This window comes from Geotrypetes seraphini, chromosome 12, assembly GCF_902459505.1.
Source record: "Geotrypetes seraphini chromosome 12, aGeoSer1.1, whole genome shotgun sequence".
NCBI classification, from domain to species: domain Eukaryota; kingdom Metazoa; phylum Chordata; class Amphibia; order Gymnophiona; family Dermophiidae; genus Geotrypetes; species Geotrypetes seraphini.
The window spans coordinates 80,515,363-80,543,331 of record NC_047095.1 but is presented as its reverse complement, the minus strand read 5'-3'; the positions used below and the strand labels follow the sequence as shown (position 1 = coordinate 80,543,331).

At 42.8% G+C, this 27,969-nt stretch overlaps 1 protein-coding gene across 1 annotated transcript in view; it reads right to left on the bottom strand.

Moving 5' to 3' along the window:
* The window catches only part of CACNA1E (calcium voltage-gated channel subunit alpha1 E), a 791,083-nt gene that overhangs the window by 301,552 nt on the left and 461,562 nt on the right, over window positions 1–27,969 (bottom strand). Inside the window, exons 8-9 of the mRNA XM_033915447.1 lie at window positions 17,183–17,298; window positions 13,862–13,915 (exon numbers count right to left, since the gene is read on the bottom strand). Of these exons, the coding sequence (XP_033771338.1) occupies window positions 13,862–13,915; window positions 17,183–17,298 (170 nt within the window). The remainder of the gene's footprint in view (window positions 1–13,861; window positions 13,916–17,182; window positions 17,299–27,969) is intronic.

Sequence of the window (27,969 nt, the reverse complement as noted above, 5' to 3'; positions counted from 1 at the left end):
AGAAAAAACACACGGTGCAGCGGAACACTTCACACCAACCTTAAAGGGAATCTATACTATACCCCTATCTCAAAGAACTGCAAACCCAGAAGGGTGAGATGGAAAGAAATCAGGTCATAGCAGTGGGGATTGAGTCCAGAAAGGATTTCAGAGCCGCTGAATCCATGTAGGAGGTAGAACGATTGTTGTACGTAACCTTCATGCGGGCAGGGTACATGAGGCCGTATTTGGCTCCAATATCCTTCAGCTGCTGGCGAAGAGATAAAAATTATTTTCGTTTGAGAGCGGTGGTCTTGGCGAGGTCGGGCACTATAAAGAATTTCCTGCCTTGATGTAAAAGTTGAGGCTGTGCTTTAGCAGCGTTGAGGAACTGAAGAGCGTGTTGGTAGTGCAGTATCTTCCCCATTATTGGCCTGGCTGAAGTGGAGTGGACAGAGGGGCGCGAAGGAACACGATGCGCCCTCTCGATCTCCAATGGGGTGGAAAAGGTGAGGCCCAGAGATTTAGGCAGGAAAGCAGTCAGAAAAGCGATCATATCAGAGCCTTCCGAAGCCTCGGGGAGCCCGACGATGCGGACATTGCAACGTCTGCTGCGGTTCGAAAGGTCCTCCAGATCGCGTTGTAGAGAGGTGAGGAGTTTGTCGTGAGTGTCAAGCATGGAGCTTTTATTTTCAAAGGCCGCTGTCTTCACTTCAAGGGCGTCCAGCCGGTGTCTGGCATCGACAAATTGGTCGTTGAGTGCCCCTATCTCCTCACGCAGGAGTTTAATTTCGTCAACTTGCTCTCGCATGATACCTTTAAAGGCCCGCAATTCTGCTATGAGAGTGTCCATCTGCGAGGGCTCTGGTTTCGCCGCCATTTTGTCGGGCGAGACTGCATCAGTTTTTGGTCTTTTGCCGCTGGGCTGTGTCGGGGTAGAATCGCCCTTTGGTGCTTTTGGCGGCGACATATATGATGAGCGTTAGATCACAAAGCTGGTCAGACCTGAAAGAGCACGGAAGGTAAGGTAGGGAAACGTTGAAATCAGATAGTTGGTGTTGTCGTGAAGGAGCCGCTACTCCATGCATGCACTCCCTGTTCCGTGCAGGCTCCGCCCCCTCGGTATGGATTTCTATGCTGATACATTTGTCCTTTTTTTAAAGGAGCGAGTCCCTTGCCTTGATGCAGCTATACAGCAAAACACCAGCTAGCTGTTGTCGACAGCTAGCCACAACAGAGACGGCACACAGTGAATGAGATCAACAGACTTGAACGATTTGACTTGAGCAAGATAAGTTTATTTAGTTACTTTATTAAGTTATAATTGAAGTGAAAGTAAATATTGCCAGCACCCTAAATTTGAACTGATATATTAACACAGACAATTTCAAGCGCTAAAATAATTTGTTACTTTGGGTGCTACTGAAACATATGAAAGACTTGCTTACAATCATAGTTTTGTTCAAGCAGGAGGTTTTTCAGCCGATGAGGTGGTTCCCTCTTTAATATGCTTGTTCAGTCTAGGACTTAACATAGTAACATACATAGTAACATAGTAGATGACGGCAGATAAAGACCCGAATGTCCATCCAGTCTGCCCAACCTGATTCAATTTAAATATTTTTTTTTTTTTTTTAATTTTTCTTCTTAGCTATTTCTGGGCAAGAATCCAAAGCTTTACCCGGTACTGTGCTTGGGTTCCAACTGCCGAAATCTCTGTTAAGACTTACTCCAGCCCATCTACATCCTCCCAGCCATTGAAGCCCTCCCCTGCCCATCCTCCACCAAACGGCCATACACAGACACAGACCGTGCAAGTCTGCCCAGTAACTGGCCTAGTTCAATATTTAATATTATTTTCTGATTCTAAATCTTCTGTGTTCATCCCACGCTTCTTTGAAGCATACGGGGATCTGAGGCTTTTTCCTCCTTTAATAGCAATTGGACAAGTTTTGAAATAGTTTCAGTGAGGTTTAAAGCTCATCATAAATAGAGCTGATTTACAGATTATAAGCATTAAACATAAAAGAAGGGGGAGGGTACAAGTGGTGAACACCACTATTTTCACTTCTTCATTGAGAATATTGACTATTTAAACCAGGGATCTCAAAGTCCCTCCTTGAGGGCCGCAATCCAGTCGGATTTTCAGGATTTCCCCAATGAATATGCATTGAAAGCAGTGCATGCACATAGATCTCATGCATATTCATTGGGGAAATCTTGAAAACTCGACTGGATTGCGGCCCTCAAGGAGGGACTTTGAGACCCCTGATTTAAACCCACTCTCTGTTTTCTTAACCGTAATTCATAATAGGACATTACCTCCTATCCCATGACCTTCTTTTTTTTAATCTTTATTAATTTTTCATTCAAAAACAATGCATTAAAATATACAAATACATGTAATTAACTTCAAACTTGCATTTTCATCAATCATAAGAATTCTTCAAAAACATTTTCCATCCCCTCCCATTCCAATATGAAAACAAAAACAAAATGTATTACTTCAGTGAATTCATTTTAAACTTATTAATTATGACCTCAAAATATAATACCCCATTACCCACCCACCCCCACCCTCCCTAGATGTGTAACTCAAATGAGAAATCAGGAGAATAATCTAGCTAATCAACTTTTAACAAAATTTGTCAATGGACTCCATGTTAATTTAAGTAGCTTATTATTACCCATAATTTCAGAATTCATTTTCTCATATTTGTAACACAAGCATAGAGACTCCCACCAAAAGGAGAAATTAAGCCAATCTCAATTTTTCCAGTTTTTAGTAACTAACTGCATGGCTATTGCAGTCATAGTGGCAAATAATCTACTTTTATATTTGTCCAAGAGAGGTTTAGATTTTCTCAGAAGTTTTTCATGAGGAAATTTGTCAAATGCCTTTTGAAAATCCAAATACTGGCTCACCTTTATCCACACGGTCATTCCTCTCTTCAAAGAAATGCAGTATATTCGTGAGGCAAGATTTCCCTTGATTAAATCCATGTTGGCTTTCTCTCATTAATCCATGCTTACGTATATGTTCTGTCATTTTGTTCTTTATAATAGACTCTACCATTTTGCCCAGCACTGATGTCAGACTCACTGGTCTATAATTTCCCAGATCAGCTCTGGAACCATTTTTTTAAAATTGGCTTTATATTGGCCATCCTCCAGTCTTCTGATACTATGCTGGATTTTAAGTAAAAAATTACTAATTACTAATAGCTCTGCAAGTTTATTTTCCAATTCTATCAGCACTCTGAGATGTATATCATCCGGTCCAGGTGATTTGCTACTGTTTGATTTGTCAAACTGACCCATTACATCTTCCAGTGTTACAGAGATTTATTTGATTCATCAGAACTGAATACCATTTCTGGCTCTGGTAAAATTCCCCACATCTGCCTCGGTGAAGATCAAAGTAAAGAATTAATTTAATCTCTCCGCTATGGTCTTGTCTTCCTTGAAAGCCCCTTTTATCCTTCCATTGTCTAGCTGTCCAACTGATTCTCTTCCCAGCTTCTTGCTTTTAATATACCTAAAAAGTTTTTTTTACTGTGTTTTTTGCTTCCAGCACAATCTTCTTTTCAAGGTCTCTTTTTGCCTTCCTTATTAGTGCCTTGCATTTGACTTGCCATTCCCTGCGCTGTTTACAATTATTTTCAGTTGGGTTCTTCTTCCACTTTCTGAAGGATTTTCTTTTAGCTTTAATAACTTATTTCAGCTTACTTGTTAATCACGCTGGCTGTTATATGATCTTCCTGCCTCTTTTTTTTTTAATACATGGAATATATGTAGCAGTTATAATATCCATATTATGAACAATTTTATGTAAGAGATATAAATAGCTTATGTTGATTGATTCTGTCACATCCTATTTGTTTAGAATAGTAATTATGTTTTGAAGTTCTAATCATGGTTTTATAACATGAAGTGGCTGTTCTCCAAGACACTGTCATACTCTTTGTTTTTAGCCACCTATGTTCCAAATGTCTTGTTTTTATGGCTGAATTTTTAATATTAATGGTGCATTTAGCATGTAAGGCTGCAGTACAAACCTCTACCGTGGCTTAGTAAAAGAAAGCCTAACCTCCTATTCTACGAAAACGCACTAGCCGTTTTTAGCGCAGAGAGCCACACTGAATGGCCCGCGCTGCTCCCGACGCTCATTGAGTTCCTTTGGGCATCGGGAGCAGCGCGAGCCATTCAGCGTGGCTCTCTGCGCTAATAAACCGCTAGCGTGGTTTCAAAGAAGAGGGAGGTAAAGTGTTTTAAATTCTGACCAAAACATATTTGCATAAATTGTTCGTCAAGTTAAGTAACTTTCTTTTAATTTTTGTCTTGATTTACTAACCATCTTCCAATCAATGACATATACCCCACCCCCACCACCTTTTATGAAGCCACATTAGTGTTTTTTATTGCCAACCGCAGAGGTAAAGCTCTGATGCTCATAGAATTCCTATGAGAGTTGAAACTTTTACTACCACGGCTGATGATAAAAATGCTAACGTGGCTTTATTAAAAGGGGGGGGGGGAGGAATAATGATTGGACCAAATTATTTCTTTCCAAATATATCTTTATGAAATACTGATGTTAGAGATAGGCCTGAATTCTATCTTGGCAGCGTGGATACTTACGTCAGCTCTCTAGATTATTTATATACATGCACAGATTAGCATAGTGTACATACATACTGGCAAACGCTGCTCACACTGCTCAAACTCCAACTTTGCACATGAGTAATGATTAGTGCAGTAGGCTGAGAAAACCAGAGAACCCAGGCAGTGGTGTAGTAAAGGGGGGGAAGTCCGCCCTGAGTGCCATCTTGGTGGGGGCACCCACACCCATCCTCCTCTCTGCCCCCCCCCCCCCAGGTCCCTCGCACATGCACCCTTCCCTTCCTCTGTACCTCTAACATTCGTGGCACAAAAAGCAACCTCAACCTGCTGCTTGCGTCAGCGTCGGCTCTTCCTCTGATGTCACTTCCTGGACCCGTGCTTTCAAAGCCTTAAAGCCTTAAAGGTCCTGTATCCCTAGCGGACTAGGTCCTTTAAGGCTTTTATGTGGATAACTTATTCTTATGTGGATGAAATTATTTTATGTGGATGATTTCAGTGTACTTTTGGAACTTTGACACTTTCAAATAAGTCCATTTAGGAACATCGTCACTCCACAGAATTTTTTTGGGTTTTCTCTGATCCACCCTTAACCATGTCTACATGGTGGTAGGTGCCTACCACCCAATTAACCTTTATTTATTTGGGGTTTTTTTTTGTCATTTGAGCTTGTTAAAGATTATTAATGATGTCATTAACTTAAATGTTGAAACTGATTTTTAGGTGACACTTAAAGAATTTCCCCCTTAGGTGCTTGCATTTACACGAGTCATAGAGACGATGTAAATGCAAACATCCAATGTGGCAGGTACCTGAGTAACTTACAATATTCCGCAAGTTACATACATAAGTAGGAGCCCCACATACATCCCATACTTAATCTGCCCCTCTATATGCCTCCCATGCAAATATTATATAATATATAAGTTAAGTGAGTATTTGCAGAATAGCACTTAGGTGGTATGCTAGCATATACGCACATAACGCAGTGCCATACTAAGAAAGCAAATGTTGGCTCAAAGACCTGTACGGTCAATCCGGTCTGCCCAACAAGGTGGCCAGAGGTGAATCAACCACTTTGCTCGCAAGAAGAAAAGTGATTGCACATACCCAAGGATGTGTCCTCCACCTTGAGAATGCCCCCCAAAGATCTTACTTGTACTACCTATCGTGCCTCTGGAACAAACTACCCATCCACATAAGATCATTAGAAGGTCTATTGAACTTCAGGAAGGCAATAAAACCTCATCCCTTCCCCCGACCCTCTCTGAGAGTGCACCAACCCAAATGTACCAGACTTTCCGAGACCTTCTGATGTGCTTCATCCTACCATGCCATGTATTGTTGCACATTAAAGTGCCCTCCATATAATGTTTTGCGATACCAATTTCCCCAACCCCCTTGGTGATATAAGGCATAGCCTTCACTGCTATGTATAGTTTCACCGTACTGTGTCTGACCATGCCATGTTTTGACACACTTTGCAATACTGTCGCCATTTTTGTCATACATTACACTGTATGCCATATTTACCATACTGTTTCCAATACTATGTATACCATGCTATGATTTCTCATGCTATGTTTGCCATTCCATGTCTACCATGCTATGCTTTGTCATGCTACGCTTGCCTTACTATTTTGCCATGTCATGTCATACTAGGCTAGCCATGCTTTGTAATGCTATATTTGCCATGCTATGTTTTACCATACTAAGCTCACCATGCTATGTCTCACTTTGCCATATTTTGTCATATTATGTTTTACCATGCTTTGTTAACTATGTTTATATATATATAATTAATTGAAATGCAGCCATTATGGGGCAAATTCTATAAGAAGCGCCAAAAGTTAGGCGCTGATATAAGCACCGTTCAGTGTGATTTAAGTAGAATTGGGTGCTAAGAACATAAGAACTGCCATCACCAGATCAGACTCATGGTCAATCAAGTCCGGCGATCCGCACAAGCGGAGGCCCTGCCAGTGTGCACCTGGCATAAATTAAGTCACCCATATCCCTCTATGCCTCTCGTAAGGAGATGTGCATCTAGTTTGCTTTTAAGTCCTAGAACGGTGGATTCCGCAATAACCTCCTCTGGGAGGGCATTCCAGGTGTCTACCACTCGCTGCGTGAAGCAGAACTTCTTGATATTTGTCCTGGACTTGTCCCCCCTTAGCTTCAGTCCATGTCCTCTTGTCCGTGTCTGTGGACATTGTAAATAATTTTTTTTCCTGCTCTATTTTGTCGATTCCTTTTATTATTTTGAAGGTCTCGATCATATCCCCTCGCAGTCTCCTCTTCTCAAGGGAGGTCAATCCCAGTCTCTTAAGTCGTTCCTCGTATTCCAAGTTCTCCATACCTTTTACTAGCTTTGTTGCTCATCTCTGCACCCTTTCCAGCAGTTTTATATCCTTCTTTAGGTTGGGAGACCAATGTTGGACACAGTATTCCAAGTGTGGTCTGACCATTGCTCTATATAGTAGCATTATAACTTTCTCCGCTCTACTAGTGATTCCCTTCTTTATCATGCCTAACATTCTATTCGCTTTCATTGCCGCCGCAGCACATTTTGCTGACAGTTTGTGAACTGTCTATCAGTACATCCAGGTCCTTTTCCTATTTGCTTTTACCTAGAGTCGCACCTGACATTCTATATTTGTGTTCCTTGTTCTTTCTGCCTAAATGCATTACTTTACACTTTTCCACATTAAACTTAATCTGCCATTTCTCCGCCCATTTCTCTAACTGACACAAGTCATTTTGGAGTTCCTCGCTATCCTTCTGCGATCTGATTGCCCGGCATAGCTTTGTGTCGTCTGCAAACTTGATGATCTCGCTGGATGTTCCTTCTTCTAGGTCACTGATGAAAATATTAAATAAGATGGGCCCAAGTACCGAGCCCTGGGGCACACCGCTAGTCACTTTCTCCCAGTCTGAGAACTTCCCATTTATGCCCACTCTCTGCCTTCTGTTCTCCAGCCAATTGCCTATCCATCTTTGTATATCCCCCTCTGTTCCATGGCTTTGTAGTTTCCTGAGAAGTCTCTCATGTGGAACCTTGTCGAACGCTTTCTGGAAGTCCAAGTATATTAAGTCCACCAGTTCTCCACCACCAATTTGTTTGTTCACTATCTCAAAAAATTGAAGTAAATTCGTCAAACATGATTTCCCTTTTCTGAAGACATGTTGACTGGCTCTCATCAGGTCGTGTGTATCCAAGTGCCGGACTATGCTATCTTTAATCAGTGCTTCAACCATCTTTCCAGGGACAGACATAAGGCTCACTGGTCTGTAGTTGCCCGGTTCTCCTTTTGATCCTTTTTGAAAATTGGCATGACGTTCACTATCTTCCAGTCGTCCGGTATCTGTCCAGTTCTAATTGACGGGTTGGCAAGTTTTTGCAATAGTTCTCTGATTTTAACCTTCAGTTCTTTTAAGACTCTCGGGTGAATTCCATCCGGTCCAGGGGATTTGTTGCTTTTGAGTTTGTCGATCTGGTAGTATATCTGGTCCAAGTCCACTTCTACTGTTGTGAGGCTGTCCTTTGTTACTCCTTTGAATACTTTCACTGCTTCTGGTATTGTTGCGATGTCCTCTTTCATAAAGACAGACACAAAGAAGGAATTTAGTCTGTCTGCAATTTGTTTGTCTTCCTTGATGTACCCTTTTCTTCCTTGGTCGTCCAGCGGTCCTACCGCCTCTTTTGCGGGTTTTTTTCCCCTCTTACGTACCTAAAGAAGGGCTTGAAATTTTTGGCCTCTTGCGCTATTTTCTCCTCATAATCCTTTTCGGCTTCCCTCACCCCCTTGTGACATTTCTTCTGATCATCTTTGTGTTTGTTCCAAGCTTCGATTGTTTTTGTGCGTTTCCATTTTTTAAAAGAGTCCTTCTTTTCTTTTATGGCTTCCTTCACCTCTCTAGTAAGCCATGCCGGTTCTCCTTTGCCTTTGTTTTTCTTTTCTTTGGAAATCCACGGAATGTAGAGATTTTGTGCTTCCGTGACAGAATTTTTCACTAGGGACCATGCCTGATCTACCGTTTTAACTTTGTCCATCTTATTTTTGAGCTGTCGTTTCACCATGACTCTCATGCTATCGTATCTTCCCTTTTTAAAGTTTAAGGTCGTGGTTAAGGTTTTGGTACGTTTCCCTTTCCCGATGTCAAGTTTAAAGTTGATCATGTTGTGATCACTCATCCCCAGTGGGACCGTGACCTCTGCTTCTTTTGTCGGTCCCGTAATGCCATTTAGGACCAAGTCCAAGGTGGCATTTTCTCTCGTCAGCTCTCCCACCATTTGTTCCAGGAAGCAGTCCCCTAGCGCTTCCAGGTACTAGGCCTCCTTGTCACAGTTTGAGGTTCCCAGGTTCCAGTCTATCCCCGGGAAATTGAAGTCTCCCATGATTATTACATTGCCTGTCCTACATTATTGTTTAATTTCCTCTACCATTTCTGAGTCTGTCTGTCCTGGGGGTCGATAGTAAAGGCCAATTTTTGTATTTGCTCCATTGTGTCTAGGAATCTTGATCCACAGGGACTCCATCTTCTCTTTCCTTTCCGTCGTAGCCTCTCTAACAGATTCTACTCCTTCCTGAACATATAGGGCAATATCTCCACCTTTCTGCCCTACTCTATTTCTTCTGTATAGTTTGTATCCCTGTAGTACTGTGCCCCATTTGTTTTCATCATTCCACCATGTTTCTGTTATGCCAATGATTTCCAGTTCATCGTGTCTTGCTATTCTCCCATTTTGTTTCCCAGACTTCTAGCATTCGTATACATACATTTAAGTTCCCTTTGTGCTACCTTCTTGGACTTTTTAAGCTTAGCAGTCCCTACTGTTTCTTTCACGGTATCCTTATCCGCTCCTACGTTGTCTCCCTTATTTGCTTTGTGGTTGTCCCCTCCTGTGTCTGAGTAATTGTCCGTAGTTCCTTCTTCGGGGCATCTTGTCGTCCGGGCCATCGACTGGTGGTCGACTGTCGACTTTCCTTTGTCTTTTAGTTTAAAGCCTTCTCAATGGCCCTCTTCATGTTGCCTGCCAATACTCAAGTTTCAAGTTTCAAGTTTATTCCAGTTTTTGATTAAACGCTTGTTCAAAATGCAAAGCGATTTACAAAATATTTAAAAAATAACATATAAACAAATAAATATTTGACAAACTGAACATACTTGGCCATGATAACAAATCTGCTAGTTATTAGACAAGTAAAACATACGTGACCAATAACAAGTACATACTGGGTAGGTGAAACTGTAGAGCCCCTTGTTGAGAACTTTTCGCAACCCCCCTCATATGCTAGTTTCTAAATATTTATGTGTGTCCCATTCTTGGAAATGTTATTGCCTAGGTTTTTGAGTTTATGAGGATTTTCTTGGAAGGATTTCAACTGTCACATAAGAACATAAGAATTGTCGCTGCTGGGTCAGACCAGTGGTCCATCGTGCCCAGCAGTCTGCTCCCGCGGTGGTCCTTAGATCAAAGACCAGTGCCCTGATACTAGCCTTACCTACGTACGTTTCAGTTCAGCAGGAACTTGTCTAACTTTGTCTTGAAACCTTGGAGGGTGTTTTCCCCTATAACAGCCTCCAGAAGAGCGTTCCAGTTTTCCACCATTCTCTGGGTGAAGAAGAACTTCCTTACATTTGTATGGAATCTATCCCCTTTTAACTTTAGAGAGTGCCCTCTCATTCTCTCTGCCTTGGAGAGGGTGAACAACCTGTCTCTATCTACTGTCTATTCCTTCATTATCTTGAATGTTTCGATCATGTCCCCTCTCAGACTCCTCTTTTCAAGGGAAAAGAGGCCCTTCACCTTCATTCATTGGGGGGGGGGACATTAGATTTTTTTACCATGTAGTTTATAGAATTGTCACACATGTTCATTTTGCTTGTATTTTTAACCGTGGTAAGAGGATTCATGCCAAAGGTTAGAGCTGAGACAATTTGGACTTGCATGCATATGCTAAGATTTTCAAAAGTATGCACATCCATTTTTTCATAGCAAGTGTAAATGTGTGTGGATATTTTCAAGGGAAAAGTATGCCATACAGAAAACTTGAGTAATTTGAATCCCTTTTAGGTACATTTTGATACGCAGGTTGTCCAAAATTATTCTCCAAATGAATATCAGGATAATGCTGCTGAAGACCCTTCTTTGTACAAAATGGAAAACCTGGCACTCACCCATTTGCAAACCTTTCATATTTGGCATTTAGGATACTGATGTTTAATTTATGTGATATTTAATTCATTCACAATTTTTAAAAAGTGAGATGGCTATATTGTTCATGCTTTCAATGAGTCCTTACCCAGAAAAGTGCATCACAGATTTGAGTAAATAAATCAACTAAACAGCTGAGATTATTTTATTTACAAAAATGCTATCTCTAGCAAATTCATTATGTTAAACTCAGTGGTACACAACACAAAATAAAGAAAAAACTAGTTATTTTATGGAATACAGACTTTAATATTACCATTAATTTTATGCTTAGATAATTATAGCATAACAGAATCATTCCCCAGTTTACTCATATTTTATCCCACACCTGTTCTTTTGATGTCATTAAAGCAGGGGACTCGGAAAACAAAATGGCTTCCATAATTATTCTCTTCTGTTGCTGTTACTATATGATTCTACAGTTTGCCAGAAAGCAAGATAAACTCAAAAAGAAGCACAGTGCTGAAATTCAAAAAGGAGTGGGATATACACAGGGCAAGAAGATGTAAACCAAGCATGAAGCACTTCAGCTATAAAATGGCCTAAGAAATCATGGGAAAAGTAGCTTGTACTGAGTGGCAGGTACAGTGCAATCCCAACACCATAGGTATTGGGAAAATAACTTGCACTGCACACAGCAGGCACAACCCAATGGCCTGGTTTCTATAAACGGTACAGTCGGCAGCAGCCATCTTAAAAACCGCTAAATGTGTGTCAATCAAGCGATTGTGCCATTTACAGCAATGCAGCTTGGGGAAAGGTAGGCCCTGGAAATGTAGGCCGGCGTTTTCAATGCCTTCATTTTGGGCACCTACCAATCAGGTGAATCGTACCTATGGAGGTGCTTTACACTGCCTTTTCACTTTCGCTTTTTGCGGTTCTAGTGGCTGCTACATTGACTGGAAAAAGAGACACAAACAATAGCAAGAAGGCCGATAACATAGGTGATTTTAATTTCTTTTATAAGGTCAAGATTCTGACTCCTGACGCAGGCCATAGTGGCCAAAAACATGTACGTGTCGAATCTTAATCGATGCAATAAAGAAATTGAGCACCGCAGGTCATCATTGCTGTTTTTCTTGCCGTACAATGCCTAATGCCATAGCCAGCATTACCCACACCTATAGTGGCATTAGGCATAAAAATGTGCCTCTATAGGCATGATGTAGACACCAGTAGGCACCTACAGGTTTTGTTTTAAAACCATTTTAATGGTTTTTAAACGGCATTTTCAACTTAAGGCATCATTTATATAATGTAGGCCAATATGGGGGAAAGTAACCTGCACAAAACCACCTCAAAATGTGCCCTAAATGAAACACTCAAGGGTCTTTTGGGACACTGCAAGGCCACCCATACACCACCCATACAACCACAAGCTGAAAAAGAAAATGACACAGAAGAAAAGTGAAGAAAAAGCCTCAGCTAAGCTTCATATGGCTGAAAAAATGAGGCACAGTGGCAAACCCCCCCCAAAAACACCTCACAACCAGCACGCCCAAATTTTTTCACACGAACATTGTGTGGAAGAAGTTTGCAATCCAAAGGCACAGTCATAGATATTGCAACTTGAGCAAGGGAAATAGACAAAAACTTAGCTGTCCACGAAGTTCCAGCTGTCTCCAATCATGCTCACTCACAAGCACCACTACCCGGGCTTCTTGGCTAGTCAGCCCCCCCAACGGGGAAATCTGATTTTGTGATTGTTTGTGTCCCTATCCTTAGGTAGTTTGAAAGTAACCTGCACTCAGTGACATAGTAAGGGGTGTGTGGTTCACCCCAGGTGTGGTCTTCCTAAGGACGCGGCAGCACCCCTCCTCCTCTCCGCTCCCCCCCCCCGCTCACTCGCTCGTCATCCCACCCGCTCTCCTCTCCTTGCCACCCCGCGCCCCTTGCCTACCCCCTGTACCTTTTTGACACTCTCTCCGATGTCACTTCTGGGATCCACACCTAGGAAGTGATATCAAAGGGGAAACCAACACCAATGTGGTCAGCCATGTTGCTCATGCTAGAGAAGTTTAAAAGGTACGGGGAATGGGAAGGGGGCGCATGCGTGATGGGGGGGAGGTGCACCACTGCCCTGGGTGCCACTCACCCTTACTATGCTACTGCCTGCACTGCACAACAAGAACAGCCCCAGTAACACCAGCACTGGATAAATAACTGGCACTGTGCAGCAGATATAATACCCAAAATAGAAGCATGGGTAGCCAAACCTCCCAGACCTGCCCAGTTCCAGCCAACTCTGCCCCGTTACATCCAAGTCATGCCCCATTCCAGCCCAACCTTGGCCCCCGACCCTACCCCCTCAACCTGTTCTCATCCTCGGGACCGCGTCAGGAGGGCCTCTGCACATGCACAGAAGCAAGACGATGATGTCACATGCATGCGCACACACATATGATGTCACCGGGTTGCATCCATGCAGGCGCAGATGCCCTCCCGACACAGTCCCGAGATGGAAGCTTTTCAAAACCCCAGACACAGTGCCAGGTTTTGAAAAGCCATCTGGACGCCTGGATATGTCCTCTAAAAAGAGGAAATGTTCGGAAACATCCGGACATCTGGTAACCCTGAGCATGGGGAAACAACCTGCACTGCACACCAGATACAACCCCAACACAGGTACAACCCCAACACCACAAACCTGGGGAAATGAAGCTGCACTGCGCAGCAGATACAGCTCCATCAACAGAAGCACAAGGAAATCAACCTGTACTGGGGGTTTGGAGTGCTGCCAAGTCGCTTAATGTAAGCTAAACCAAAATCATGAAAAATGCATGATTAAGGACTTAACTTTCATCTTCGTTAACACAGAGCATAATTTATGCAACTGCTAATAAGTAATTGTTCTAGCTCTCCCAACCTCATTTTCTCGCACAAAGCGTGAAGTGATGCAGAATAACTAAAAAACAAGGATAGTGACACAGATTGCACTTCTTTGCATGACTATTATGTATGGTCGAGAGAAAAAAAAAAAATGATAATAATGACCTGCAATGTCTTCACACCAAATGCTTATACATATTTTTCATTTCTTACCTTCTAAGGCTGATGTACCAGTGTTTTTGTTTTCTTCTGCCAGCATCACTTCCTCTGAAAACAAACGATTTAGTAGCGTTAGCAAGGTACCCAGCAACTTAGAAGAATCGAAAGGCAATTCACAGCGGATAACAGAAAGAACAGAAGGGCAAAGGGCAAACTCAGCTAAGGGAAAGGAAAAGGAGAGAGAATAGTGAAATAGATTGCAAATAGGTGTGGAGAGAGAGAGAGCTAGAAAGAGAAAGAAAGAGAGAGATAAAGATAAAGAGAGAGAGAGAAAGCTAGAAAGATAAAGAGAGATAAAGAGAGAGCTAGAAAGAGAAAGTGAGAGATAAAGAGAGAGCTAGAAAGAGATAAAGAGAGATAGAAAGAGAAAGAGAGAGAGAGAGATAAAGAGAGAGATAGAAAGAGAGCAAGAGATAGAAAGAGAAAGAGATAGATAAAGAGATAGAAAGAGACAGAGACAGAGAGAGATAGAAAGAGAGAGAGAGATAGAAAGAGAGATAGAGAGAGATAGATAGATAGAGAGAGATGTGTCATGTCATCATGTCAACATCCACGTTTGCACAGAGGCCCTCCAGATGGAGTCCTGAGCTTGTTAACCTTGAAATGGTGGAGAGGTGTGGAGAGCAGGTGAGGTACCAGCGAGGAGAGGTGCCAGCACCGGCTGACTTGCCTACACGAAGTGCCTCTCGTGGCACACCCGGAATCTCACTGTGGAACACTACTATGCCACGGCACACAGTTTGCAATACACTGAGCTAAGTAATGGCTTTGCCCAAGCTTCACACCTGGACTGCTCCTTACCCTGACAGTTAAAAATGGCTGACTACCTGGTTAAGTGCCGCTGGATATCCAAAACTAGCCAGCTCAGCGGGGTTTAACCAGACTGGAATCTCTCCTGTCTAGTTAAACACCCTTGAATATTGACCTCCAATGCACAACATAATCAAAGGAATTAAATAAGGCAAGAGATCTTTGCAGAGTGGGTTTGAAGAATGCTTACTACAAGTAACAGGGATCCTTTTGATGTGTTTATACATAGAAGCAAGTCCAAGCTATGATGACATAATTACATAAGAACTGCCATCTCCAGATCAGACCTTAGGTCAATCAAAGTCCGGTGATCTTGCTCACGCGGAGGCCCAGCCAGGTGTAACCTGGCGAAAAAAAAAAAAAAAGGTTAGTCACCCGTATCCTTCTATGCATCTGTCGAGGAGATGTGCATCTAACTTGCCCTTAAAACCAAGAACTGTGGGTTCCGCAGCAACCTCTACCGGGAGAGCGTTCCAGGTGTCCACCACTCACTGTGTGAAGCAAAACTTCCTGGTGTTTGTCCTGGGCTTGTCCCCTCTCAGCTTCAGTCCATGACTTCTTGTCCTGGTCACATTTGACATCGTAAATAACTTTTTATCATGCTCTATCTTGTCAATTCCTTTTATTATCTTAAAAGTCTCAATCAGATCCCCTCGCAGTCTCCTTTTCTCAAGGGAGAATAGTCCCAGTTTTTTAAGTCGTTCTTTGTAGTTTATGTTTTCCATACCTTTAACTAGCTTCATTGCTCGCCTCTGCACCCTCTCGAGCAGTTTTATATCCTTCTTTAGGTAGGGAGACCAGTGTTGGACACAGTCTTCCAAGTGTGGTCTGACCATTGCTCTATACAGCGGCATTATGACCCTCTCTGATCTATTAGTGATTCCCTTCTTTATCATGCCCAACATTCTATTTGCTTTCTTTGCCGCTACCGCACATTGTGCCAACGGTTTCAGGGTCTTATCTATCAATTCCCCCAGGTCCTTTTCTTGTTCCTTTTACCCAGAGTTGCACCTGACATTCTATACTCGTGCTCCTTGTTCTTTCTGCCCAAATGCATTACCTTGCATTTTTCCACATTAAACTTCATCTGCCATTTCTCTGCCCATTTCTTTAACTGGCTCAAATCTCTCTGTAGTTCCTCACTATCCTTTTGTGATCCGATTGCCCGACATAACTTCGTGTCCTCTGCAAACTTGATGACCTCACTGGATGTTCCGTCTTCTAGGTCGTTGATGAAAATGTTAAATAAGATGGGCCCAAGAACCAAGCCCTGGAGCACACCGCTAGTCACTTTCTTCCAGTCTGAGAACTTTCCATTTAAGCCCACCCTCAGAGCAAAGGATGGAGGGGGAGTAAGGAACCAAGGTCCCAATTCTCATAGGGATGCTGAAAGTTAAGTGGCAGTAGGTGTCCTACCACCGCCTAACTTAAGTGGTTTAATTGCCACTGAAATTATGCAGTGAATTCTCGTATATTAAATTTAGAAGTCTGTTAAAAACTCATCTTTTTGGAACGGCATACCCTTAATTCCACTTCTCAGTCAGAGAATATTATAGTATCATATTGGTACGAACGTTGGGGGGAAAGATTTGCAACTGCTGTTTTTATAAACATATTTTAAGTTTTATAATTTTTGTTTGTTTGTTTACAGAATTTTACTTTGCAATTTATTATTGTTTTGCATTTTTACTTTCCTATTGATAATGGAGTTCTTTTCTTTTTGCTTGGTACTATGTAAACTGCTATGATGATATATTGAACAAAAGTCTATAAATACTAATTAACATAATTGGTGATAAACATAGCATAAAACAACAACAAAGATGACCAATGGTGTTCAGTCTCTTTTTATTGTGATTGATTCGATACGATCGTATTTTGGCCCACAAGTCTTGTAGTTAAGTCGTGATAGACAAAATCACAATGCTGTTTTACTCATCATGGAAAGTACTACTCCATATAAAACCATTTCAGGGAGACCTGCTGGGTCAGTTGATCAGGAATTTCCCTGCTGTGATCAGCTGAACTGGCAGGCAGGGAGAGCAGGGAGCCCCTCTGTCAGCAAAGCCCCTCTGTCCCCTCCCCCCATTACAAAACCCTTCCCAGGACCCCCATCACCCCACAAATAAAGAAAACCTGATGGTCTAGTGGGCTGGGGTGTCAGACTCCCCAGCTCAAGGACCCTCCCCCTTATGCCCCCTCTACCTCTAAATTGAAGATCGACAGGAGGGATGCCCATTCCCTCCTGCCGGCAGGTCCACCTCTTCAAAATGGTTGGCCGGAGTGCTCATTAGACTACTAATGAGCTCACTGTAATGCATTAGCATAGGATTCTTGGTGGCTGCTACAATGATTAGCAGCAGCCACAGAGAACCCTTATGAGAATCGGCAGGAGAGTTTCCTTGCAAGTAAGACTGATTAAAACCTGTCTTACTTGCAAGAAAGCCTTTTGTGCACTGGGGCCCAGATGAACAAGGAAGTCCACTAGCCTTTTGGGTAACTCACCTGCTTTGTCTATCCATGCCCTATATCCATTCAATTCTCTTTCGATTTGTTGCTGTCTTCGTAATTTCATGAAGGATCTTCGATTCTCCACTCTCTCTCTCTCTTTGGCAAATTCCCTTTAAATAAAGAAAGTAGAATTCATTTTCAGACCACAAAAATTAAGGGAAACACAATGGAAAAAAAAGTAAGAAAGAGAAAGAGAAATGGAAATGGAAATAAAGCATGTTTTCCAAAAGAACTCATTTTCACAGACTATATTAACAAATTAGAGCCTTAAGAGACATCGCACAATTGGATGGAACCAAATTGATCATTAAGAGTCTATAGAATGTAAGACCTACATTTCACGTCGTCAGTACAGTATATAAGGTTTTGCCAACATATGGTTTCTGGACAGTCACGTTACATCTAATCATTATTCAACTGCCTAATCATGTTCGTCTTGCTCTGTCAAACCTCACACATGCAACAGAAGGAGACACCAAGGTAACTGACTGATGAAGGTGATTATGATATGGCTGGAAGATGGACACACTATCTGACTTGTGTAACTAATAAATAGAGTGACGAGATTAATGAAAGGAGACAAATCATAGTAATCTTCAGTAATGAAATGTAAAGATAATCAGGCTGATTAGCACAGATAAACTTCAGCCTAAGGCTTAAAGCAGTATTCTTATTTAGAGTGCTCAAAATAATATATGTGGGATTGCTGAAAAGTTCTCAGCCCAACCAAGAAGAGAATGACATAGATACGGTTCAATCAATGATCTGAAACAATGCCAAAACATAGAGTTTTTGGGCTAGATTCACAAAGCAAACCGATCGTGTACCGATCGGTTTGCGACCCCTTAGCGACCCCGGCCCGATTCACTTACCTGTCTTCCAACCATCCTCCGATCTTGCGCATGCAAATGAGGGCAAGGCCATGCAAATGTAGGCAGGGACGCGATTCACTAAACTTTTTTCCTATCCGACTGCGCTCGCAAAAAGCGACTGCTCAGGACCAGTCGCTGAAGCCCTTTGCGACTGCCCTGCCTTCTGCAGCCTTGCTCTCTGCCCTGTCAGCCCCGATCTCTAGCTGCCCCGATTGCCTCCTGCAGCCCCGAACGTGCCTGCCTGCCTGCCCCGAACACACCTGCCTTCCAGCCCCAAACCTGAGCACGCCTGCCTGCCCCAACTCTCCACTCTTCCCGCACTGCAAACCCGTGGTTTTAACCCGCGGGCTTAAGCGGGTATAAAACCACGGGCTCCCAAAAGTTCTTCGATCGCCAAAAACAAAATTCTATTGCCGGCCCTGAGGTCCAGCAATAGCATTTTTGTAGGCTTTTTTTGCGGCCCTGGCTATGCTAAGAAGAAGAAGAAGAAAAAACAAACCAACAACTCTGATGGCACGGAGGTCCCGCACATGCTTAGACCATCTACAGATGATCTGCGCATGCGTGGGGATCACTATAGCGCGATCCATGCCTGCAGATGGGGGTGTTCCTCCGACCGCCCTCATCTGCATGTTAAAGTTTACTGAATTAGTCGGACCTGCCCGGATTGGGCCCAATCTGGCAGGTTAGTGAATCCTGCCTTTTGTTTCTGCAGATTGGCACTTGACAAAATATGATAACACCTTTTCAAAAAGTTGGTTGGTTGGGCTGAGAACTTTTCAGCACCACCTCTGTATTTGTAGCACATGCTAATTCAGTTAGCGTGCCTTAAAAAAAGGATCCCAAAATCTAATAATTAGTCTCTCTCCTTAGTTAATTAACTTACTGTACTGCCTTTCCCTAGTTTATGTTGAGGCAGTTACAAAACAATTACAAATGAGCGAAGGACAATAAAAAGGGACGACGAAACTCACACATGAAGAATTTAAATGCTACATTGTCTCAACTTTCTTTACAAAAGATGGCATAGCAAGTATCTGAAATATTCATATATAACTTAAAAAATACAGCTTGTAAATTTATTCAGTTATACTGCAAAACCTGTTGTGGGATTGCTAAATAATTCAGTCAAACTTGCTGATTTGTGGAGATTGGCCACCGGCAGATCCCGAGGACTGTCACTTCTGCATCCAATTTTTGCTTTGCTTGGAATCTCCCCAGTTTTACCAGGTAAAGTTTCCTTGACATTTTCCCAGTGGATCTGAGGAAAATATGAAAATCGCTGCCAAGTTCAAAGCAGGCAGAAGTTTTCTGGTTCAAGTTAAAAATTTAAAAAAAACAAACATAAAAGAAAAATATAATACCTTTTTTATTGGACTAACTTAATGTAGTTTATGATTAGCTTTCAAAGGTAATTCCTTCTTTCTCATAAACTACATTAACTCCCCTTTTACGAAGTTGTTAGGATTTTTAATTGCCAGCCATGACGGTATTAGCTCCAGTGCTCAAAGAATTCCTACGACCAGCAATAAAAATGCCTAACACAGCTTTGTAAAAGAAAGGGGGGGGAGTTAGTCCAATAACCCCCTCATTTATAAAACTGTAGCATGGTTTTTAGCGCCCACCATGGCAGTAACAGTGCCGATGCTCCTATGAATTCTACGAGTGTTGCTGCTGTTACTATGCTGGGAAACGCAAACAGTTACCGCCATGATCGGTGCTAAAAACCATGCTACGGTTTTGCAAAAGGGGGTAAAAAAAGTATTTTTCTCTCATGTTTTTGTTTTATTTCTACATATTACCTTGAAGAGTGGACTACCCCGAAAATAAGCCCTAGTGGCCGAAAGCTGCGCTCCCCCCCACCCCGACCCATCCATCTCTCCCTCCCAACCAAACCCCGACTGTGAGACCAAAATACCTGGTAACAAATGGCAGCATTGGCAGCAAAGGCTGCATCAGCAGCGCAGCAGTTGAACGCCCAGGCGTGAGAAGGCCGCGATGCAGCCTGTGCTGCCGATGCTGCCATTTGTTACCAGGTATTTCGGTCTCACGGTTGAGGTTCAGATGGGAGGAAGAGATGAAAGGGTCAGCGGGGGGGGGGGGGGGGGGGTGCTGCGGGGGCGGAGGGGAGGGGAGGGATAGAAAGATGCTGCACAAGGGGATGGGTGAGAGGGGAGGAAAGCTGCTGCACATGTGGGGGAGAGAAAGGAAATAGGAAGAATTGGAGTGGAGGAGAGGAAGGGAGAGATGGTCATTGTACACTTTAAAAAGATAAGACCTACCCCGAAAATAAGACCTAGTGCGTTTTTTGGGCCCCAAATTAATATGACAGTATCTTATTTTCTGGGAAACACAGTATTTGTATTTTTTCCTATGTTTCTACTCTTTATGGATTAAAAGTTTAAAGATCTCCTTATCCAATGCCTCTCTTCCATAATTTGTGTTGCATATGAAATTTGCACTCAGAAACGCAGCAGCCGATGTTCAAGATGATTTAAACCCGCTGGAAATGGCCACCAGCTGCTTAAACTGCTTTTCTTTTTTTTGCTATCTGGTCATTTTCCGCAAAGGTAACAGACTAAGAGCTCCTTTTACAAAGGTGCACTAAAATGACGCGCCGCTACCGCCTCCTTTTAAGCAAGCAGTAATTTTTCAGCTAGCGCGCGCTAATCATGTTCGTGCACTAAAAACGCTAGCACACCTTTGTCAACGGAGCCCTAAGCGCTGCCGAAAATGACCAGTTAGTATCGAATTCAAACGCAGCTAACTTGAGGGTGTTCCAGGAGCAGAGTTGGGCTAAGTAGCCCATATTCAGTCCCCTGAAGGCAAAAGTAAACCACTTAAATCAGGCTGCATAACTGTCAGTTCCATCTTTAAGTGGTTTGGCTTATGTGGTGAGGGGTTGAATAATGCCTCAATCAGCTTTGTGTTAGCTGGATCAAAAAGAAAAACCCAGATATTTGAACCATCTTCGGTTATAGAAGTTAAACATTCTTCCAGAATTGTGGAGCAGAACCTGCAGCTGTCTAAGATGTTTCAAAAACTGAAGAAAAACATTCCCTCCCTCGTATCAATGACTGATGAGATGTTCACCCAGACTAGTAGAGACGGTGCGACACAAAGCGGAAGGGCAACTGTTCAGAGCCATCTTCAGCCTAAACCAATTTCCTATACAAAACTCTTCTTGATTTTCAATATAGCTGTTTTTCACACTCTTGCCGGTATTCACCTTGGCTATTTTCAAAAATGTAAATTTCCGCTTCCCTCTCCACCAGTTCTCACTGCACCTCCCTTTTAATTTTTGGAAACCGTGTTGAGCTCTACATTTATAGAGAAGATGTGCAGGACAGGATTAAAAGGTAGGCCAAGTGGGCACGTGCCTTGGGCCCAAAGATTTCAGAGGAGCCCAGAATACTGCCTGCTCTGATGACGTCATTGTACCTGCCTCTGTGTCCGGCTTCAGGTATCCGAGTATTCCCTCCTCCTGCCTTCTTCATTAGTCAGCACAGTTGAACTTGCAGCCTTCAAAAGGCTGTGGGCATCATTTCCTCCCACACGCTGTCCGCAGCTGACCCGGAAGCCATTCCTCTGATGCTGGGATTTTGCATTAGAGGGAAGGCTTCTGGGTCAGCTATGGGCAGCGTGTAGGAACCCGTGACCTTTTGAAGACTGCAAATTTGGCTGCACTGAATAATGAAGAAGGAAGGAGAAGGTGCTACTTGAACTTCTGGAGCTGGGGGGACATAGGAGGGTAGAGGCGGGGAGGGGACAGGGCCATGAAGGGGCAGGTCCAGGGGGCACAGTGTACTTGGGTGCCTAGAGTCAACTGAAGAATTAATCCTGCTCTGAAGATGTGGTATATAAGCTTAAGGTTTAGTTTAATTTAGTTTAGTTTACAGCTCATTGAGTTTAATACAGTCAAGAGATTATACCTTGATTTCATAGGTGCAAGAGATTGCCAAAGGTGCTTATTTATTATAATATTTCTTGACAGTTGTGTATTTGTGACTATATTATTACTGCTTCCAGTCACAATGTTAGCGATTTTAAAAAAAAGCACAACTTTGCTTCCAAACTATTACCTGTTTTTCTAATTCATCATCTAAGTAGAAGAATAAGAAATCAATAAACATTCACTCAAGAGAAATAAAGTGAGCTATTCGGAGCTGGTAGTAGCCCTGACTGTGTTCTCAGCCCATGCCACCTAGCTGGACCCGTGGACCACTACAAGTTTGACACTAGTTTGAAAGGCTAAGGATGGGAGTGAGGAGTATGCCGCAAAAGTCACCCTGTGTCAAGTTCCTGCTGCCTAGAGAGCAGCATAATTAACAGCAACATGGCATGCTCTGAACTGCCAAAACAATGAACTCATCCAGGAGGAAACTTGAAGCAAATTACACTCCTTCCTCTATATTCACATGGGTAAGGGGCAAAGCCGGCCTGCAAATAAGAATAATTCAAGAATAACTTTAGGGCCAACACTGACCCACCTCCACCTCCCTCCTGCCTTCTGGACCTCTCCACACCTTACTTTTAAAGCCTGGTAGTCTAGTGGTGAAGTGGGGCAGGAGCAATCTTTCTACACTCCTGCCCTGTGCAGTGTGGCAAACAAAAATGGCTTTCAAGACCACAGGAACTCAAAGCAGCCATTTTTGTTTGTGACTCTGCACAGGGCAGGAGCATAGGAAAATCATTCTTACCTCACTTCACCACTAGACCACCAGATTTTTAAAGTAAGGTGTGGGGAGGTCCGAGAGGGTTTAGGGTTAGGGTTTAGAAAACTCACGAATAACCAAAGTCGCAAGTTCTAAACCCACGAATATGTAGGGGGGCCTGTACTATATTTATATTTTGTCTATGCTTGATTTATTATGTATGTCAATGTCTCTGAAACTGTGCCACAGCACAGTGGTGTGCCCCGAAGAGATTCCTGGTTTGCCATGAGAGAATCCAGAATTTTACTTTACTTTTAAACATTCCCTTCATACGTAGACACTAAAATAGATGATACATCATGAACGCAAAAGTCTGTCAACATTATGAGTGTCTGTGTGTGTAAGGATACAACCACCCAGACAAGCTTTATTCTTTGACATGATTGGTCCTTGAAAACTAACTGCAAGTAATTTTATTTTTATTTTTTATGCAGTAGTTATCCTAATGAGTAAAAAATCAATCAAGGCTCTGTTGCTGTTTGTATCTTCTTTTCTTTGCAAACTTGGATTTTCAGCTCTGACAGAAATTAAATTGAAAAAAAAAAGAGAATGCCTGCAGATGGTGGATGATGAAATGCATGTTTGCTTGTCATCTATCGAGCCACATTTTGAGTTAATTTGCACTCAAAAACAAGTACAAGCATCGCAATAATTCACAATTCGATTCTATCTACTTTAGTTTCACCATTGTTACAATTATCCATACAGGCTTAAAGAACTTTAAATAAATAACTCTCAAATTTAGTTTTTTTTTGTTGGTTTTGAAATTTTATAATTTCAGTTATAATATGCTGTGAAAAAACATTTGCTCCATTTAGCGTTCTGGAGTTAAAAATGTTTGAGACACTGTTGTACTGCCAAGAACTTTGAATTGTGCGGTTTTTTAGAAATATTTAAATAAATATTTAATGCCAATGTCCAGACAGGACCTGGCATTGAATATCAGGGAATAATGATGGTGGTGGGATGTTGAATGAATACCGGAGGGTCAGTGTTGGTTCAGGAATCTGAAGAGTCAATTTACTGAGCACAAGAACTTCTCAAAAGCTTTTCGCAGCTGGTGATAACTTTTATAACAAGGTGCTTATAAAACATGATTTTAAATGTACCTGTTTTATAAGGCAATACTGTATATGCATGTTATGTGCTTTTATAAAATAGGCTTCTACAAAAAAATCTAATAGGATTCAATATACTGCCTTTCAATGGTTATAATCAAAGTAGTTTACATAGGGCTAGATCTAGAGGTGGTCTGCACATGCGTCTGGATCGCTAGAAAGATGGGGGCATGATTCCGATTGCCCTCATTTGCACGAGGGCAATTCGTGAATCAGCCTCCCGGACATGGATCGGATCCGATCCCATCCGTGCCCTTAGTGAATCTAGGTCAAAATGGCCCCTACTAGCTGCTGCATTAAACACCTATCACAGAATTTCATATTAGGGTAAGAAGTGACCTTTTGAAGTGTCATTAATACTAATACAGTAGATAATGACGTGCTGTTAATTGCTTTCCCAGAGGTTACTAGTCTTCATTTTGTATTAGCAGTGTGGAATTAATATGCTATGGTAAAATGTGCCCCATATTAGCGGTACAGCTGCGTACTGTGAAGGGCAGGAAGGGCCTGAAAATTATGCTGTTTAGTAAATAGGGGCCTTAAGAACTTAAAGCTGGGCTTATGAGCAGCAGGCCTCAACGTTTTAGGAGGTAAATTTTCAGCTGAAACCGAGACTCTAAGCTCAGATGAAAATAGGCACCTAATGAAAGTATTTTAATGTAGGACCTCTGTGAATAAAAATGATAAAAGGGATTCTGTTCAATTGTCAAGTGAATTAATGTAAAAATAAATCTATTGGCAATGGGCTGATTTAGTGTGCCAACTTTACAGCTTTTCTACATCCTACATGAAATTATTTTGAACTCCCTATACAAAGGCATTTAATCTGAGTTGACAAGTATATTTTTTTGTATTTTAATTTAGTTCATACTTCAATAGCTCAAGGTAAGTTACATTCAAGTATAGTAGGTATTTCCAGTGATTTAGTAAGGGGTGCGGGGTGTGTGTGGGGGGATCCACCCCAGGTGCAGTCTTCCTTAGGATGCTGGCACCCCTTCTGATCTCCACCCCCGCTTCCCCCCCCTCCCCCTGCCCTGCGTGCGCCCTTCCTTCACTCCCCCTCTACCATTTTAACTTCGGCACGAGCAGCCACAAACTTGATTCTCTCGTCGGCTTCGGCGCACTCCGACATCACTTCCGAGGCCCGCGCCTAGGAAGTGACATCAGAGAGAGCGCTGAAGCCGACGCAAGCAGCAAGTTCAGGACTGCTTGTGCCAAAGATAAAAAGGTAAGAACATAAGAATTGTCGGTGCTGGGTCAGACCCGTGGTCCATCATGCCCAGCAGTCTGCTCACGCGGCGGCCCTCTGGTCAAAGACCAGCGCCCTAACCGAGACTAACCCTATCAGTGTATGTCCTTGTTCAGCAGGAACTTGTCTAACTTTGTCTTGAAACCCTGGAGGGTGTTTTCCCCTATAGCAGACTCCAGAAGAGCATTCCAGCTTTCTACCACTTTCTGGGTGAAGAATAACTTCCTTATGTTTGTACGGAATCTATCCCCTTTTAGCTTTAGAGAGTGCCTTCTCGTTCTCGCTACCTTGGAGAGGGTGAACAACCTGTCTTTATCTACTAAGTCTATTCTCTTCAGTACCTTGAATGTTTTAATCATGTCCCCTCTCAATCTCCTCTGTTCGAGGGAGAAGAGACTTAGTTTCTCCAGCCCCTTAACAATTTTAGTCGCTCTTCGAGTAGTACCATGTCCTTCTTCATGTACGGTGATCAGTGCTGGACACAGTACTCCAGGTGAGGGCGTACCATGGCCCGGTACAGCGGCATGATAACCTTCTCCAATCTGTTTGTGATCCCCTTCTTTATCATTCTGTTCGCCCTTTTCGTCGCCGCCTCACATTGTGCGGACGGCTTCTTCGACTTGTCGATCAGAACTCACAAGTCTCTTTCCTGGGAGATCTCTCCAAGTACCGCCCTGGACATCCTATATTCGTGCATGAAATTTTTGTTACCGACATGCATCACTTTACACTTATCCACGTTGAACCTCATTTGCCATGTCGATGCCCATTTCTCAAGCTTGATTATGTTGTTTTGAGTTTGTTGAGATGATTCTCATTTTAATTGACAACAGAGACAAGTTAAGTTAATTATGAACACAGTATACTCTGCCCTTATTACTATGCTGAGAAACCCAAATAGTAGCAACATTGCATGCTACTGATCCCAGGGCAAGCAGTGGCTTCTTCCATGTCTGTCTCAATAGCAGACTATGGACTTTTCCTCCAGGAATTTATCCAAACCTTTTTTAAACCCATCTTAACTGACCACAGTAACCACATCCTCTGACAACGAGTTCCAGAGCTTAACTATTCTTTGAGTTAAAAAAAAAAAATATTTCTTCATATGTGTTAATTTCATTGAGTATCCTCTGGTTTTTGTACCTTTTGAAAGGGTGAACAATTGATTCAGCCTTACCCATTCTACACCAGTGGTTCCCAACCCTGTCCTGGGGGACCCCCAGTCAGTTGGGTCTTCAAGATATCCCTAATGAATATGCATGAGAGAGATTTGCATATAATGGAAGTGACGGGTATGCATATTCATTAGGGATATCTTGAAAACCTGACTGGCTGAAGGCCCCCCAGGACAGGGTTGGGAACCACTGTTCTATACCACTCAGGATTTTTTAGACCTCAGTCATATCCCCCTCAGCAGTCTCTTTTTAAGCTGAAGAGCCCCAACCTCTTTAGTCTTTCTTCATATGAGAAGAGTTCCATCCCTTTTATCATTTAGGTTAAATGTGCCTGCACTCTTGCACCCCCGCTCCCCTCCCCCCTTATTATACCACAGACTTATAGTAATGTATAGATTACACGTCTAACTGTATGCCAGGCCCACTCTCCGCCCAGCACTGTTCCTTCTAAGCTGAGCAGAAGTCCTCCAGCTATAATCCTGCCTGCCAGTGGGGGGTGCTGTTACATTATCACATTTTCAAGAGCATGGGGCAGGTAGGCTCTGATGGACTCTAGGTAACCTGCCTGTCGCTAGAAATTGAAAACACAATCTTGAAGCACCACTCTCACTGGCAGCAATGCAGTCAGAGGATTCCTGCACGGCTTAGAGGGAACAGCGCCGCCTAGACCCCATCAATGCTTACAACCATCTTGAAACTATACACTGTCAAAGATCAGGAGCAACCTGGGCCAGAATTGTGCTTTGTGCAGCATGTCACCTAATGTCCTCTGCTCCTCCCATTGCACTGCAGCCAAGTAGGGCAGACAGTGGAGGGGGGAGTGATTTTTTTTTGCAGTCCCACCTTCCTTGATCCATGTGTGGCCACACTGCTTACATAGCCCTTGGGAAGGTCATGTTCTAAATCAAGGGTGTCAAAGTCCCTCCTTGAGGGCCACAATCCAGTCGGGTTTTCAGGATTTCCCCAATGAATATGCATGAGATCTATGTGAATGCACTGCTTTCAATGCATATTCATTGGGTAAATTCTGAAAACCCGACTGGATTGCGGCCCTCAAGGAGGGACTTTGAGATCCCTGTTCTAAATGGTGCCCAAAGTTAGGTACAGTTAAGATCCATGGCAAGTGCCAATTTTATACAGAATGCTTAGCGCAGATTCCTGTGTACAGCTTTGGTCATGAGCAGTTACACCTGCTGAAACATCCTGTAAATGCTTGTGTGCAACTAATGGCAACTGGGCACATAAACGCCCCTATTCTATAACACTGCACCTACGGTTTTAGAATGCCCCCTTGCCCCACACATGGCCCCTCCCCATTTTGAATTGCACACAAGACAATCTAGGCACACAGTGCCATAGAACAGCACATAGGCAGACTGTACATAAGACCTAATTAATGTCATTTAATGTCAGTTATTGATTGTTAACATCACATTAGTTAGTTTGTGTTTGGATCCGCTGTACCGGGCCATGGTGCGCCCCCACCTGGAATACTGCATCCAACACTGGTCGCCTTACATGAAAAAGGACATAGTACTGCTCGAAAGGGTCCAGAGAAGAGCGACAAAAATGGTTAAGGGACTGCAGAAGTTGCCGTACAGTGAGAGATTAGAGAAACTGGGCCTCTTCTCCCTTGAAAAGAGGAGACTGAG